Source organism: Ruditapes philippinarum, unplaced genomic scaffold, assembly GCF_026571515.1.
Source record: "Ruditapes philippinarum isolate M1 unplaced genomic scaffold, ASM2657151v2 ctg11192_1_1_1_1, whole genome shotgun sequence".
In the NCBI taxonomy this organism is placed as follows: domain Eukaryota; kingdom Metazoa; phylum Mollusca; class Bivalvia; order Venerida; family Veneridae; genus Ruditapes; species Ruditapes philippinarum.
In genome coordinates this window covers 57,613-74,747 of record NW_026865063.1, presented here as the reverse complement: position 1 = coordinate 74,747, position 17,135 = coordinate 57,613, and the positions used below count along the sequence as shown (strand labels likewise).

The following is a 17,135-nucleotide window of genomic DNA, read 5'->3' as shown; positions in this document are numbered from 1 at the left end:
TGTTTTAATTTAAGTTAAAGGGGAGAGATTGACTCTTTTTTGTATACTACATTTTTTGTTAAGGAGCGAAGGGTATTTTAATGATGGTTATTGTAACATTGGTTACTTGTAGGCAGAACGGCTGTGTTCGAATAGGCTCGCCGGACATATCTCTTGGTCCTACTCGGGTGATAAGTGTTTCATCATCATCATTTTCATCATCATCATCATCATCATCATCATTATCATCATTATCATTATTATCATCATTTTCATCATCATCATTATTATCATCACCGCCATCATCATCACCATTATCATCACCATCATTATCATCATCATCACTTTTTTTTATCGTTAATCATGGTTATTATCTTCATTATCGTTTTACTTGCATAATTGCTTAACATATGTTTTGACGATAAATAAATCGAGGCTAAAGAGTTTTCCGAGTCCTTTTTAATAAAAGTGATGGCTTGGTTGAAGGTTACACATAAATTGTCAATGTATTTATGTTTTACAAAATATTGATTTCATGACTTTATATCCAAAAACTGCCATTGTTAGATGTATAACTCTCACAATTCATTGAATATATAGATTAAAGAACAACATTTTAACACGCATGGTTTTATTTTCTTCAATTACCGCCGCGTTTTAATTGTGTACGGTATGGTATCGTGTTTTTTATACATTCCGTTTACAAAGTAAGCTTAACTATTGGAAATCGTTCAAGTTTTGGCATGAACAAATTAAGTTTAAATAATCTTTTCAATAAACTTTTGTATAAACGTACATTGAAATAACTATTGGATCCCAAGGTATTTCAACGTGTTAAGTCTATCAATAGGTGGGGGAAAATACGGTTTAAATATATATATGGTGGAGTGCAAAATGCATATAACTTTGGAATGTTATTTAAGGAAGTCGGACAAGGTAAAGATCATTTCATTTTACACTTAGCACGAGAATTTGATTAGATTTAGATTAACATTTCCACTCAAAGATATGATGATAAACGCGGATAACCTCGTTTGAACCACGCATAAGAAAACAGTTAATCATAGAGAACCTTTATTTTAGTTACTTTAGTTTAACCATTTGCTTCATGTTTTCTATCTTTTTTTAAAAAAAAACCAATATATCTAAAGATATAACAAAAACATTACTTCAATGGAACTTTTATATATCGTTGTATTTAGTTAGTGTATTAACTTTGGGTATGAATATTTCACTCTTTTGTTTTAAAAAAAAGTAAATGAGAAATATGTTCTACTCCATTGTTTATATTTTGTTTTCGGCGTATCTCTTTGTGTGTTATTGTAAATATACATTTACCCATAAAATTTAATGAAATTATTTGCTTAAAGTTGTTCAAAGAGTACAATATGCAAATTTCTGTTAAAAAATGCGTCGAGTCTGACTAAGGTAAACAAACGGTTTCAAATCGGATAAGATAAAATTATAGATTTTACATGTTTAATAAATGGCCTTTGTTATCTACATTGGATGAAAAAGACCAGACAATCCTCTCCTGATTGTGAACAAGTTTGTCACAAATGATAAAACGAAATTGATCCAAATCGTTTTAAGTATATTTTGACCTACTTGTATATAGAAGTTTGAATGTTTGTATATATTGACCAAATATCCGCTACATGCGGTCGGTGCCAGGGCAAAATTAATTCAATTAGCTTTCTAGTGGTTGAAGAATATATGCTATATAGCTATTATACATGTAAACACCCATTGTTTTATTCTACGGTTAACTTTCCATTAAAGAATGAAAAATATACCGAAGTTAGGTATAAACGGATTTAAGTATTTCTCTTAAGTAAACGATTTTAATGTTGTTTTTCAAATGTAAGTCTTCCTTTGATATAATGTTTGTATAATACTTTTCGTTGCCATCGTTGCCGTTTGTCATCATCATCATCATCGCCGATGATATTCATTATACTTGCTATTGTATATAAGTCACTGTAGATCTAGTATCCTTATTATAATAATTAACATAACCTTATTGTTATAATCATCACCATCATCACCATCGCCATCATCATCATCATCATCATCATCATTATCATCGCCGGTGATATTCATTATCCTTGCTATTGTGTATAAGTCACTGTAGATCTAGTATCCTTATAATAATAATTAACATAACCTTATTGTTATAATCATCACCATCATCACCATCATCCTCATCATCATCTTCATCAAAACATCATCACCATTTGTTTATGTATAATCAAATCATTCCAGCCAGATAAATAGTATTGTTTGATTTTATTAACCTGTCAATTCCATACTCATTATACGGTCAATGCACAGAATATATTAATATTCGATAAATTTTCGGTAAATTCCGTGAGAGGTACGCAGTAAAATGTGATTAAATTCATCTAGTTTCCATTAATTAGTTATACTGACCGTTATAGCGCAATAGGGTAAACCACGGGTATATAATAATATCAAAATGTCTTACATGTTGTAAGATCGAGACATTGTATGTACAGTGTTTTTTTGTTTTTTTTTCTTATTCATAACTATTTTCAAATTTTTTGAAGTTATGGTTGTTCTGTTTTTAATATGTTTTGTACTCTTTTGTAAATACTATATTTTTGTATATAATTGATACTGAAAATTCATTCGGATTATAATCAATAAATGTAATTTCTGTGCAGTAAAATAAAATACAAAATGGAACAATTCAGTGTTTCTTAGTTGTTTCATTCCGTGTAGACAATTTTGCAAGCGCTTGACAATTTTCTTTAAAATATACCTAAAATAAAGAGAGAATAAGTCTAAAAAGAATGTCAAAAGAAGGGATCGAACTTCGGACCTCTCATGCATTAGGTAATCACTTAACCGACTGTGCTATTGCGATTGTTACGAGAACCTTCATTAAGTTAGTGGTAGTTTTCCAAACGTTAGTGATATACTCCATATTAATTCTCGTAAAATAAACGGACAAAACCGAAGTGGGATCGAATATTTAAATGAGTGCTATAATGAGTGCTATAACTCAAATATGTAAAGAAAATAATCACAGTTCTATTATTTTTATAAGAAAACATAACTGTTTTAGAATGACACTTACATACTATAAATATAACTAGATCAATGATTCAATATGATGATTAAATGCCGTTATTCCATTCAAGTATTGAAGTACATGTCCTTTATTAAGCGTTTAATGTTTGTTTCAAAAGATAGAAGAAACACAACATGAAAGGAAACGGTACAAGAGGAATTTCTCAGCTTAATAAAATATTTATAGAATTTTCTTTTTATCCTACCACCAACGTCCCGTTGAGAAAATTACAAAATCGATATTAGTGTAAACTAAGGGCTATAAAATTAAGGTATTGTAAGTTCGGCCCTTTACGGCAATTTCCATGAAATTATTTATAAAATCATATAAGGGTCCAAGAGATGAATATTAACGGAAAGTAACGAAGATGGTCGGATATATCCGATTTATCCTGAAGGATTACATTTGAGCATTGTAACGAATCTGGATTTTTTCCCATTAGGATAATATGTCTTATAGAAGAATATATTTTTGTATTTATTTCAGGGCAAATGAAATGCTGGCATGTTTCGTGGAATAAATGCACAATAGTTAATCATTAAGGTAATTGTTTTTTCCTTCTGCTTTTGTACTTTTATTTATAGCATGTGTATTTTTCAGTTTATTTTACCATTATGAATAATTTATTATCAGCCGGTTAATTGGCGTTATTGTGTAGGTTCATTGTCAGTTTGTTCATGGACCTGCGTTCAATAACATAATTGAATGAACAAATGTCCTGTCGTTTTTCTTTACTGTCCATTTTTGCAAATATCTGCAAAAATATAGTTCTGAAGGAAAAAAAAACAGGGCTGTGCTGTCACTAAAACCGTCAACAGAATACTTAACAAATCCATTCTCAATAATTAAAAAAAAACAACAACAATTTTTTGACTATGAAACGAGTGTTGTTGTTTTTTACGACATCTTAAAGCAACGTTAAGCAAACTTGTCTATAGATGAAATTATCTGGAACAAGAGAAATTTCATTTTTAATGAATTAAATATGGTAGTTCATTACCATAAAAAGCAAATGATTTTGGTATTTTTTTTACAAAATATGAGTATGCCCCGTCATGAAATTAAAAATGATATAATTTTATGTAATGCGGTTTCCTCATTTTTCCAGCAGACGACAGGGAGGCGCGGTAAAGAAATGGAGGTGGTACAAGTCCCCGCCATTTATAACAAAAATCGGGAGCCAACCCATTTCATTGTCAGAGATTTTCCCAGCGATAAACTTGGCTTGTCTCCTGAATTCTGTCAGAATGGAATTTACATGGCAATTTGTGAAAGAAACTTAGGACGAGCATTGAATAGAATAAAAAGTGGATGCAATCCAAACATTAAATGTGAAAAGAGCGGCAACTGTTTGTTACATGTGATAATGGCCGAAGCTAGTCCAATGACTGAGGCAAAATATGTACCTTATGTATACCAATTGTCTTTCGCTGACATAGATTTAGATGTAGTGAATAAAGCTGGACTTACTCCATTGCATATGTCAATAAAAATGCACTTGTTAGAACTCATGATCGCGCTCATAAAGTGCGGCGCCACCTGTGATATAGAAAATGACCTCGATCTCATAACTTCCTGTTCCGGTCCAGTCGAATATGAATTCAGAGCCGCGTACCGGAAATTCGCCCCAGGTTACTGGACACCAGTTGAAGAAGACAACGCATTTAAAGTTAACGTTCTAGTAAAATCCTGGGCAAGAATAAATATACAGAAAAACAACAAGTCATTGATAGAATATGCAAAAGAAAAAGGTGCTCAAGATAAAATAGTAAAAGTGCTAATAGACAACGAGGTCACTATAGAGTTTGCGCACGCAACCATCGCAGGTGACGCTGAGAAAATGTATTCTCTGCTTCAACATTTTAGTATTGATTTAGATTCAAAAGACTATTCCCATCGAGAAAACTTTTTCGAACCATATTGTCCATTGACTCTTTATGGTGCAGCGTTAAAGTACGGCCATAAACATGTGCTTCACCTTCTTAAATATTCAGGGGATTACACTGTGAAGAAAATTCAAGGAGTGCCAAGTTCTACCCCTATTAACTCACATTCATCCGCCGTATGCAACATTTTATGATCCATAACAAAACATTATGCATGGCAATCTGTGATATTAGTATTGATTATTAAAGAGATTATTTTTTGATATAATGTATTCTTTGTGTTCTTTTTTAAAAGTTCACAATTTAAAACTTGTTTAAACTCTAACTTTAAAGGTGGTGCAAATCGCAGTTTCGTAATATTGTTGTCTGGGAATATTGTAAACATGCCTCCTGATTCACGCTAATTTTCATGAAAATTCTGAAAATGTATATAAAAGTACAATTATGTGAAGTGAACAAAGAAACTAATTTAAACATTGCAAACGGCACATTTTTTCACATAAATTACCAATCAGTGGTTAATATATGCGCACATAGACTGGGCTAGAAACACAATACAAATGTGCTTATAAATATTATTACTTGAATCTTGAATCATTTTACTTTTCATAAAATTTGAGCAGTTTTTTCTAAAGTTATTTTTTTTTGATATTTTGGCTCATCTGGAGGCATGCAGCTTTAAGCTGAAAAACACCACAATTCCTATTGTTACCTATTAAAATCACCTTTAAAAAAATAATGTAATTAAGTTGCAAAGTGTATCGCCTTTTTTTTAAATGTCCAACAGTCAAAGACGTCAGACGTCGTACATTAGCTCAGCTTTACATTAATATTACGCATGACCGACATAACATTTAAGGTAGCATATATGTGGAAAAATCCTAGATAAACTTAACTGAAATAAACATTTGTTACAAAGTTCGTTGAAACTGTTATTTGTATATTTCTATTTCTCATTTCGTATTTATATGACGTCCAAGTCTAAACACGCAGATTGTGTATTTGGATTGTCGATCCATGTTTTTTTATAATGTTTCAATTTTTAGATGTTATTAGGCCTTCAGCTAGACTTGTTTGAGACTGTAGCTCGAGCCTTCTCTTACAATAAGCAAAACAAAATAAAACAATAAGAATTATTAGATAAATATATTTTTATTTTAAATGACGTTACATTGTAGTCGGTGACGTCACGCCTTCATAAGTTACCGCTAGTATTTCTTACAGGAAAACAATGTGCACAAGAGATACCATCAAAGCAAGACCAACTGCGTAGACAGATATTCTGTTGTTTTCGCTTGAAGATACAATTGGGTAATTGTTTCCTGAAGTGACAAAAAATACAACTTAAAGATGTATGATTTCGATAAAATATGTATGTAATATTATGATTTTAAGTTTATATATTAGACGATAATACTTTTATAAAACGAAGGTAATATTTCCGATTGGTTGTATCGAAAGCATCGCTAAAGTTGCACCACAGACGCACGTAGTTCAACGAGATTGATTTAATTCACAAGAATACCACCACACTCGTGTAATTTTCCTTTTACATTCTGTAAAATTCGCGAAGACATTCAAATACAATAAAAGGAATAATACGTTTCCCTTGAAAATAGCCGTAGAGACATTGCGTCAATACATATCTATGATATAGCTTTCCAGTCGGAACACTTCGACAATTATTAATAATGGAAAGGGCCGAAAAGATGCGATTGATTTCATCATACTAAGGTTTGTGTTTGTGTTTGTTTCGCTTTTTTTTTAAATAAAGACATGAAACATTGGCATCTTATAATAATAATAATAATAATAATAATAATAATAATAATAATAATATTAATTATCATATGCATGAACAGTCTTCGACTACATAACAAACAAATGCATTTCTTTGATGATACATCACGTTCATATTACAAACATTTACAAACATAACAACGAGGGTTTTTTTCCTACGACTACATAGATATATACGAGACTCTCATAATCGTCCGGTTTTGAAGGATTCCGGTTTTCAGAGGATCCGGTTCTTGGAGAATCCGCTTTTCAATGTTTTTGTTGTGTACAGAAAATGATAAAAACAGTCAAAATCATTCGATTTACAGCTTGACTAAATATGAGCCGTGTCATGAGAAAACCAACATAATGGGTTTGCGACCAGCATGGATCCAGACCAGCCTGCGCATCCGCGCAGTCTGATCAGGATCCATGCTGTTCGCTATCAGTTTCTCTACTTGTAATAGGGTTTGTAAGCGAACAGCATGGATCCTGATTATGTTGGTTTTGTCGTGACGCGGCTCAATTATGTCTTCTATAAGTTTCTTAAATTTGAAAGACCAGCGAATTGAAAGTACAAGTGGCAGACATCGTAAGTTTTTATCGTTAGTGTGTGAACTATGCACAGACCACGTTGGCACCTGTCAACATATTAAAACATATCTATTCAACTGTATATTTTAGTCATACAATTCCTTATACAAGAATGTTTTTTCTGTATGTTTTCTTTTCTTTCTTTCTCAGTTTTAACAATTCATTGCGTTGGTATAATAGGTTTAAATAGCAGAATAATTGAATATCATACAGAAAATGAATCTGGTCACCAACGGTTAAACGTTGAGAGATGACACATGTCACGGAGATGGCGTAGAAACCCGAGTTGTCAATCGGTACACCTATAATCTTGTTTTGGGTAGTTATCTAATTAAACTCGTTAAATAGAATATTAAATTTGTTCTAAGAAAATAAAAAGAACTTCTTATTATAAATTAAATTAGCCTTTTGGTTCCGACACAGAATAGGTTATATGGCGACGTTTCAGCTTTAATTGGGAGAGGAAGACCTCAATATGTCCCTTCGTGCATTATTTCAGACACGAACGGGCACCTGAGTAGATCCAATATGGATAGCTTCCTCAAATGAAAGAAACCAAAGTCCCTGTCGGAGTTCGGGTTTACAGCGGTGGGAGGCAAGTGGTTTGAAGTCATTGACCTTAACCTAGTTAGAACATTTTTTCTCCTTATCTAGGGGAATTAAATATCCTAATTAGAAGTATGTTAATCACAATAAGGGGGTTTATAAAGGCTAATCAAGAGAAATTAAAGACTTATTTGAATTTAACTACAAATTAGGAGAAATTAATTGAAAAAACTAAGTAGGACTTTGCATGTCTTAATTAGAAGTTTAAAAAAAAAATATTAGAAGAAATAAAAACCTAATCAGTGCCTTGTTTTATAACATAGTACTAATTAAGATTTCTTTTATTCCTAATAAGGTTTTGCAAGCTTACATATAGTCCTAATAATAATTTCATTTCCCCTAAGTAGGCTTTAAAAATTCTTTATGTAGAGTTGTAAACGTGCCTGTCCTAAAGAAAATTAAAAATCGAAATTAGTTGTATCTAATAGGAATACAATTGAAACTAAGATTTGGCCGAAAAAGTTTTTTTGGTGTTTTTTTTAGTAAAAGAGATTTCGACCGTGCGACCACATACACGCATCGAGGAAGTGTTGAGAGGAAAGTGACCGTGCGACCACATACACGCATCACAGGATTCCCCTTCTCATACGAGAAAGGGACAAAGAGTTGTCCGCCCTTTTAACAAAGGGCAGACTTGAAAATATGCCATTTCCTTATCATAATTTATAAGGAGGCTAATCTTCACAGATATATTTTGAATTGGTTTATATACAGCCGCAGTAATGCAAACCAAACGGGTTATCAGTTTTCGTCCTTTTAAGTTCGCTTTGAAGTTTTAAAATAATCATATTTTATTTATAGGAAAATCTTGAGTTTAAAGTATTTTCTACTTTTCAATTAATGTATATAATAGAATAACTTCATTTCTGGGAAACACGAACGTTTCAAAAACGTTTTTTTAAAATGCAGATATATTTCACACTTTGCAAATATTAACCTGGGGGCATTTTTGCCAAATTACGCATTTAATTTCTAAACTGCCGTAAAGGTCATGTGATGGGCTGCAAGGCAGAAAATAATTTAAACTTGAGAAGCCAACAGTGCTGACACTGGTACGACAGAAAAATTTCCAAGCCTAATGTTTGGCCTACTGAATTTGTGAAATGGACTATCAAGCCTTCATTTTTGTAACTCTCCAATATCAATCTTAAAATATGAAGATAGAAATTTTAAGGAGTTAGTCAGCCAACAGTACTGAGCCTGATCAGACTGCACGGATGTTCAGCCTGACTCGGCTTCAGCAGAGTAAAGGTGCAATGTTGTTTAGAGTTGTCATATTTACACAACTTCCGGTCAAACACGTCGGACCACACCGTATAACAGGCGCAAATGATGACAGATTGCTGCAATGATGACCTACTGATTACTACAGCTTGGTAATAAACTTATTTGGTATATTTATTTTATGCAAATATTTCTATGTTACAGACTCACGGTCACTTAAATTGGAATAATATCAAGTAATTTCATAAAATGTTAAAAGCGTGTTAAAAATGGCAGCATCGGAAAAACTCTGTGAAAATTGTTGTCTTTTGTTCAAAATATCTCGAGTTTAAAATAGATATATTCTAAGGTCATTCAAAGTTTCAAAATATTGTGTATAATACAGTTTTTAATATACCTATATGTATATGTAACTGTAGCATAAGCCTTTAAACTTTCATTTTAATATTTTCTCAAGATTGAAGAGTTATCAATGCAATAAGTGCATGAAGAAACGCTTTTTAATAACACACAGTAAACACACTCTAAATTCAAACGAAGTCCATCGCGATTTTACATTACATTCATTGAAATATAAAAAAATAACTCTCTGTATATGAACTCAACAGTGAGTTACATAAAAAATTAAGGCTTACTTTTATACACAGGAAATTAAATATTTTCATGTTAATTGCTCTATTTATGATACAATTGGGTCGTAGTTAACCTTTTTCTATAACTAGGATTCAATTAAAAAGCTTATTTGATGCTTCTATCATAATTATCTTGTCTGTCATGAGAAAGTAATAGTTTAATGTTTCAATTGTGGAAAATGCACGGTACGAATAAATAAATCAATAAAAGTGTGATCTTGATTCTCTTTCAGAATGTCAACCACTTTCAGAGCTTTTCATTGGCCATCGGCAGCATCGAAAATACATGTCTGCCTGCAACTGTAGCATTTCCACTTCGACCGGGCTAGTTTGGACGCCTATAACATTCTCAAAAAAGGCACACTGGGTAGATACACTAACTGATGATTATGTGTAAAACACGAATTGCCTTCATGTTTTTCAAACATTAGATATTTGATAAAAACAATTATTCCGAAGCTGCTATGTTAAATTCGCTCAAAGTATTGTATGAAATAGTAAAACGAGCCTAATATTACCGTATAGGTTCTCCAGTTAATGAATTGTAAGTCTATAGGAATAAAATTGATCTTATTTGTGTAATATAGATGTACTTACTAAATTTATAACCTGTAGACATGTAGTAATCAGTAAAGTTTAGATTTCTGTCATTACTGCAGCAGTCTGTCATCGCCGGTACGGTTATACGTTCTGAATATGAACTTTAGCTTGTTGACGGCAAGGTTCATGATTATACATCTTAAAGAACAGTGACGAGGAAAAAGAATGACATTGTGACGTAGTAAATCAAGGCGTTTCTTCATTATGAGATAAGTAGCTGACTTACCTGGAAGATCGAACGTTGAATTACACGCTCTGACAGTGTGATAGTTGTACTGTTTGTATACTAGTGCACTTGAGGGACATGTCTTCATAATAAAGTCAAGATTGCATTGGAAACCATTGAGTGTTAATCTGAAAAAAATATCAATATTGGATTCACAGTGAGGTAAAATCTCACTAAACGCATATCAGATATAATTTTAAAGATCCTGTATGTTGTAATTAAGGATGTAACATACAGTAAAGTGAAGTTTTATTTGTGTACATGTATACAATTATGAGTAATGTTTTTTGGAAACGAAAGTAAAAAGCTTAGCGTTTTTTTAGGCTTATTGGCCCTTTAAAGGTCCATTATGCCTAAAAAATGACTTCATTTTTATTTCTCAAAAACTTTTTATTTTTTATATACTTTCCTATATATTACTCATGGCCAATGACCTGATTGATTTTGTTCATCCAATAAGCTTAAGTATTTTGCACGGAAGACAAAATACCAAATTGTTTACATTTCGCAACTTTTAAGACAAATTATTTCACTTTTCTACTTTCTTCAAGTAACAAAGCATCTAGCATGATCTAAAACCAATTCTTAACCAATTCTAAATTCTAAAATTCATGTTTGTCCTTTCTAAAAAAGTAAAAATATAATCGTTTCTGAGGCATAATGTGCCTTTAAGTCACACAAAAATATTAACAATACATGACGACTTTTTAGCTTCGCTGCTGGTGAAGTATCTCAAAATTACAATGGTAAGTTACTCATTCTACTTGGAACACTACAAGGTGAGGAGCACGTGATCCGAGATCAGCGTTCCTATATATACTCCTAAACCATATAAATTAATAGGACTTAATTACGCTCCCAATTACGCTCCTTAATTCCAAGGGAAAAATTTGTGTATATTCGGAGAGATTCTCAACAATATGTTTATAAATACAACTATGCATATTATTGACTTACTCGCAAAGGTCCATATCTGGCATACTTGTTTGTGCCATGCATGTTGCGAAATCATTGTTGCCTGTGTTTTGATAACTCATCAAACATTTATGTAGCAGGTTAAGTCCTAGAAATAAAGTAAGTTTCTTGACATCAACATGATAACTGTTGGGCAAACTTAGGATATTTTAGTCCGAAAACAGTTAAGCGGCACTTTGGGGGAAATTCCGAAAAAAAGCAACATCAGCATTCCGTCGCTTGACCGTTTCTACCGTGATTATATCAAAGACATTACTACATTCGGAATATGAATCAATTAAAAGCAGTGTTGGCAAAATGTGAGAAATATAACATGATATTATTTTCCATTAGAAACAATCCTAAAATAAACTTGCTTTTATGCTTGAAACACTTACCAATTCTATCAGCGTTTACATCGTCCACAAATCCTACGGAATAAGAAATATTATTTAAATAAACCGTTGTATAAATCTATATTTAATGAAATAGTTTTATAAAATAAATCAACCGTAAAATTATATTGGTTCCATAATGTCATGATTGATTCTCGAAGAATGTCTTTAAGTCAATTTAAACGGACATGAATTTTGTACGTAAACAAAATAAAAATTTTCAGAACAAAATATTATGTAGGGTATAAACTGTTTAGCAATGATTTGATGTATGCGTCATTTGCTTTTAAAACAATACACTTGTATATTTCTTTCGCACGAGCATTGTAGAAGTATTCTTTTTCAAATCCTGAAGAACACCCAACAAGACCAAATTGGAAAGTTGCTCGGCTTGATTATTGTATCTGCATCTGTCCTGTTGGACTCCTTTCAGCATTGTAATTAATAGATAGCAAAATAAAGAGTTTTGGAAAACATCAGCAGATATGATCATAGGGTAATCATTGTGGACCTTCAATGCGACACTTTTTCGTGAAAAAATGGTCTTTGGACCCTAAATAAAATGTGTGTGTCCTGAATTCAAGCACCAATATTTCATTTTCATTCATCGGCCATAAAGTATAAATGAGATGTGAACAAAATTATTAAAACTTATTCATCATTGTTCTTAAGAAAGATAGAAACAATCAACTTTTTAACAGAACACAAATCAGTAAAAAATCGCCGGTTTTATTTAAACAGAATAAAAACGTTATTACAATCGATATCAAAAGATGATTTAGTGCTGTATCTTGGCTGAAAGCTAAAAATAATTTATCACAATTGGAACGTTTACAAACCATTAATTCCTACGAAACTTAAAGTTAAAAGAGTTAAAAACAGATACATCCTTCTGCTCGAGTTGATTCTTATCTTGTTTTTCACTTAGTCTAACAATATACATGGTGCCAAAAGTACACTCACCTACAAAGTACACTCACCTACAAAGTACACTCACCTACAAAGTACACTCACCTACAAAATGCTTTCAAATGAGCCAAGACTTGAATATAACACATTTGAGCGGCGTCACGACAAAACCAACATAGTGCGTTTGCGACCAGCATGGATCAAGACCAGCCTGAGCATCCGCGCAGTCTGGTCAGGATCCATGCTGTTCGCTTACCAACCCTATAACATGTAGAGAAACTGATAGCGAACAACATGGATCCTGATCAGACTGCGCGGATGCGCAGGCTGGTCTGGATCCATGCTGGTCGCAAACCCATTATGTTGGTTTTATCGTGACACGGCTCATTTGTGCTTTTTAGTCATATTTGTGTCATTATGTTGAATAAAGGATATAAATTCCGATTCGACGCTAAACCAGCCTATTACACTTATGGCACTTCGAATGGTGTTTTAGATTATGGTAGTGTGAAGGTCTTTTACTCATAGAACGCCAAATCGGGCGTCCGTGGCCGAGTGGTTAAGGTCGTTGAATTCAAACCACTTGTCCCTCATCGCTGTGCGTTCGAATCCCATCAGGGATTTGGATTCTTTCATGTGAGGAAGCTAGGAATGTCGGCAGTTCTACTCAGTCAGGTGCCCGTTCGTGCCTGAAATAATGCACAGAAGGACACCAGAGGTCGCCAAATGACCTAAGTGACAATTAAACTAAAGTAGCAATAAAATTCATGTGATGACAGTTCTATTATGGTTGGTTTTTATGATTTCACCAATAAAATTATTTATTATAACGCCCGTTTGTGTTTTGCTCTAGTTTGCTATGTATGGGTTTTGTTTGGATTCCTTTCCGGTGAACCTGCGTTACTGGGTTTTGTTGCAATATGGGGGGGGGGTCCGTTCATTAAATGCCTACCTTTCTTGTTGATCTACGTGTTCATATTTTTAAAACAAGAACATTAAAGATATTTCTGTTCTCACAAGAATTAGAAAACTAGAATGCTTACAACTTTTGTAAATAAGTGTAGTCATGAAACCTTATCTTAAATTCTTATCTACAGTAAAAGTACTTCGTCCCTTATCTGCTCCTCTTTTTGTAATTCGAATACAGTGAGTTAGCCAATAGCGGATCATAGCCAATAACGGATCAGTCAGTAATTTAACGAAATATTTTTCAAACACTTTGAGCTTAAAAATGTTTTTACCAAACAGGCATGTACATTAGGATGTTAGCTACTTGACAGCAGACAAAAAATGTAAACATCCGTGTAATTGATATCAGATTCACTCAGATGCTTAACCAAGCGTTTCCGTTTTTCGTGAAATTTAGCGCCGTTGAGAACGCATGTTTGAAATTGTTGCCTTATTTATCATAAACACTCGAAAGATATTGGATCAAAGCTGGTAGATATTTGATGCCCAATATGTTAACTACCTGCAACACCAACCGTTTAAAAAATACTTGAGGAATTATTTTGATAGCCCCAGTCAAATGAATTGCACCGAGTTTTCCAATAGCGAATCATGCAATTTATAGGAAGGGACCGCCTCAAAGTTATCCAACCTGTTATAGAAAATATTTTTTAAAGAAAATTTTGGTTTGTAGACCAAATAAATGAATAAATAATATAAAGTTTAAATGATTTATGTTATTATTACAACTGAATTATGCAGTCCATGCCAAAAAAAAGTATTTTATGCAGTATAAACAGCTGCAACAGTGAAATACTGTTCCAGGTTACATGTACGTAGCTATATATAGGTATCCAGTTTTTTTCCAGACTATATAAAATCATAAATGATTGTTTTAAATAAATCAGATACAAAGAACATATTTTTGTTTCATATTCAGCTATTTATATGACATATATATTGAGACTTGTCCTCACCCAGCGTCTGTGTCCTGATTTCAGTTTAAGATTTTTGTGCAGTAATTTTACAGTAAAATATTTTTACATATACATTTTTTTCTTAAAGCGTCAACTTCAAACTTCAAATCAAAATGTTCCTTATCATCAACCACATCTGATATGACAAGGTTGATAACTCTGGCAAAACTATTTCCATAATTATCTCCCCTTGGATTAAGATTTTTCATTAAAAATCTTATTTTTTTACTGCAACTTCTTTATTTCTCAATGTATCCACTTCAAACTTTAAATATATGTTCCTTTACATCATCGCCAACATGATTTGTGAAAGACTTTTTACAGAATTATTCCTACAGAATATGTGACTTCAAATGTACAAATGTATATTCATGTATATATAGTATGCTTTAACTTAAAATTTTGTTAAAAATTTAATAAAACTAAATTATTTTATTACTTAATTTTATTACTCTAAAATGGATATTGCTGTAATTTACCCCCCCCCCCCCCGCTCCCATAGGCTTTAGATAATTTTTCAGACAGTTCTTTGTCACTACTCAACGTTTTATTTCAAGAGTTACTTCCTCTTTGAACTATGATTTTCTTTTAAAACTTCACATAAGTTTAGCTCTTATCATTCTTTTTATTGGACTAGGAGGGATTAATTTTAGATTTCGAATTGTTGTCTTTTCCATTAGAGCATAGGAATTGTCTGACATGATCACTTGCATGTCATATGTCACTCAAATATTGAACTTATACATGGATTCTTGATGTTGATACAGAAATATATTTATATGATAAGTTTGTCCATAGTCTTGTCTTCCTTTAAATATTGTGTCCAGTAATTGATTAGTCGGGTGAAGCTGTCTCCTCTGACAGCTCTTGTTTCATATGCTAACAAAGACATCTCAATGCAGAATGGGTCAACAGAATGGGTCAAAGTATTAAATAGTAAAACTATACTTAATGAATCCATGCTAGCTCAATGTTAATTTGTTTTATTGTTTAAGATTATGATGCTTCCAAAGGCCAAAGGAAAAAAAAAATATTGTACACAGAAGTCCAGCCCTATGACCTAAAATTGTGTTGGTGTGACGTTAAACCCAACAAAATACAATTTTTCAGTCACATGTCTGTAACATATAACAATAAAGAATTCTTTTTTACTTAAATTACATATTTTTGAAGCTGTTGCTACTGTTTTATAACAATTAATTGTGACATAGAAGTTCATATCCATTTGTCTGCACAATCAGAACTACAATGCATTATTACATTGCCTTTTATGAATGATAGTCAGAATTGCTTTACACTAGTACATGTATTTTGTTATGATTTTGTTCGTTTTTTATTGCAGATTTTTCTAAGGAGGAGTAAAGCAGTATATGTTGAAATTTTTTTTTGTTATTCTTACATTTAGTATATCCTAATCATACTGACCACATAGATGAACATGAAAATTTCTAGGTATTGCACTTAAAGCTTATGTTTCACAACAACAACAACACATTAAGGTTTCAGTTACTTTAATCAAGTTTTACATATAAGGTGTTTTCATGAGCTGCTTTGTCCCCTGTTATCTTGAAAAAAAAAATTAATATGCATTTAATGTCAACCATTTGTCTTGTGGTTGTTGCCTACACAAATCATTGAGAGCAGTTATCTAGTTCACCATTATTACAATCATAACATTACTATGTTTACCACAATCATTCAGTTGACTCTTGAATTCTTTACTTAGTGGTACCCTTTACACTCTGATATTCAGGGGTGACATATATTTGTGCAATATTTTCTTTGTTCAAGACGAATTAGACAGAAAATTCGTGTTTTGAGACAATCCCCCATTCGTATGTCACGTGATCCGCTAATGGCTGATTTGACCCGTTATTGGCATGTTTACTAGATGTTTGAAAAAGGTAAATGCACCATGATGCATTCAGTATACAAAGTCACAAGAAGTATACAGTAAAAGAGGAATAAAAATACTTCAAATCTACATACATTTATTTAAGAATTTAAAAATCATTCGTTCGTAAACACTAAAAGTTTCACTAGTGATCCGTTATTGGCCAACTCACTGTACCTTTAGTAAAGAACAATCAGACTATGAACTTTTTACGAAACATGCAGAGCATGGCATATCTACTATTTTATCAACAAGCTATCAAGTTATCGAGTGTATATCTATCTCGGAAAACATGAAATCAACAATATCACCTATAGAGTATCAGATACTTGCATTTATCAAATATGGGAAAAAATCTTAATCAAGGGCGATCACTCTCTACTTTATTATAATGTTAACAGTAAGTTTCATTTGAAGCATTATATCGAGAAATTT

At 32.3% G+C, this 17,135-nt stretch overlaps 2 protein-coding genes across 3 annotated transcripts; one reads left to right on the top strand and one right to left on the bottom strand.

Moving 5' to 3' along the window:
- The first annotated feature begins 684 nt into the window (after positions 1-684).
- LOC132727708 (uncharacterized) lies at positions 685-5,221 on the top strand. Of its 2 annotated transcripts, none has more exons than XM_060713277.1 (3): positions 685-915; positions 3,563-3,619; positions 4,188-5,221. In XM_060713277.1, the coding sequence occupies exon 3, from the start codon at positions 4,212-4,214 to the stop codon at positions 5,154-5,156; it is 945 nt and encodes a 314-aa protein (XP_060569260.1). In that variant the 5' UTR covers positions 685-915; positions 3,563-3,619; positions 4,188-4,211; the 3' UTR covers positions 5,157-5,221. The 2 variants fall into 2 exon arrangements, with proteins under 2 accessions (XP_060569260.1, XP_060569259.1); XM_060713276.1 differs by having other exon boundaries at positions 686-915; positions 4,185-5,221.
- An 872-nt stretch (positions 5,222-6,093) lies between these two features.
- LOC132727707 (uncharacterized) lies at positions 6,094-12,936 on the bottom strand. The gene is made up of 5 exons (XM_060713275.1): positions 12,812-12,936; positions 11,976-12,008; positions 11,581-11,686; positions 10,624-10,751; positions 6,094-6,284 (listed from the first exon to the last, which is right to left on the bottom strand). The coding sequence occupies exons 1-5, from the start codon at positions 12,858-12,860 to the stop codon at positions 6,181-6,183; spliced, it is 420 nt and encodes a 139-aa protein (XP_060569258.1). The 5' UTR covers positions 12,861-12,936; the 3' UTR covers positions 6,094-6,180.
- Between the last annotated feature and the right edge of the window lie 4,199 nt (positions 12,937-17,135).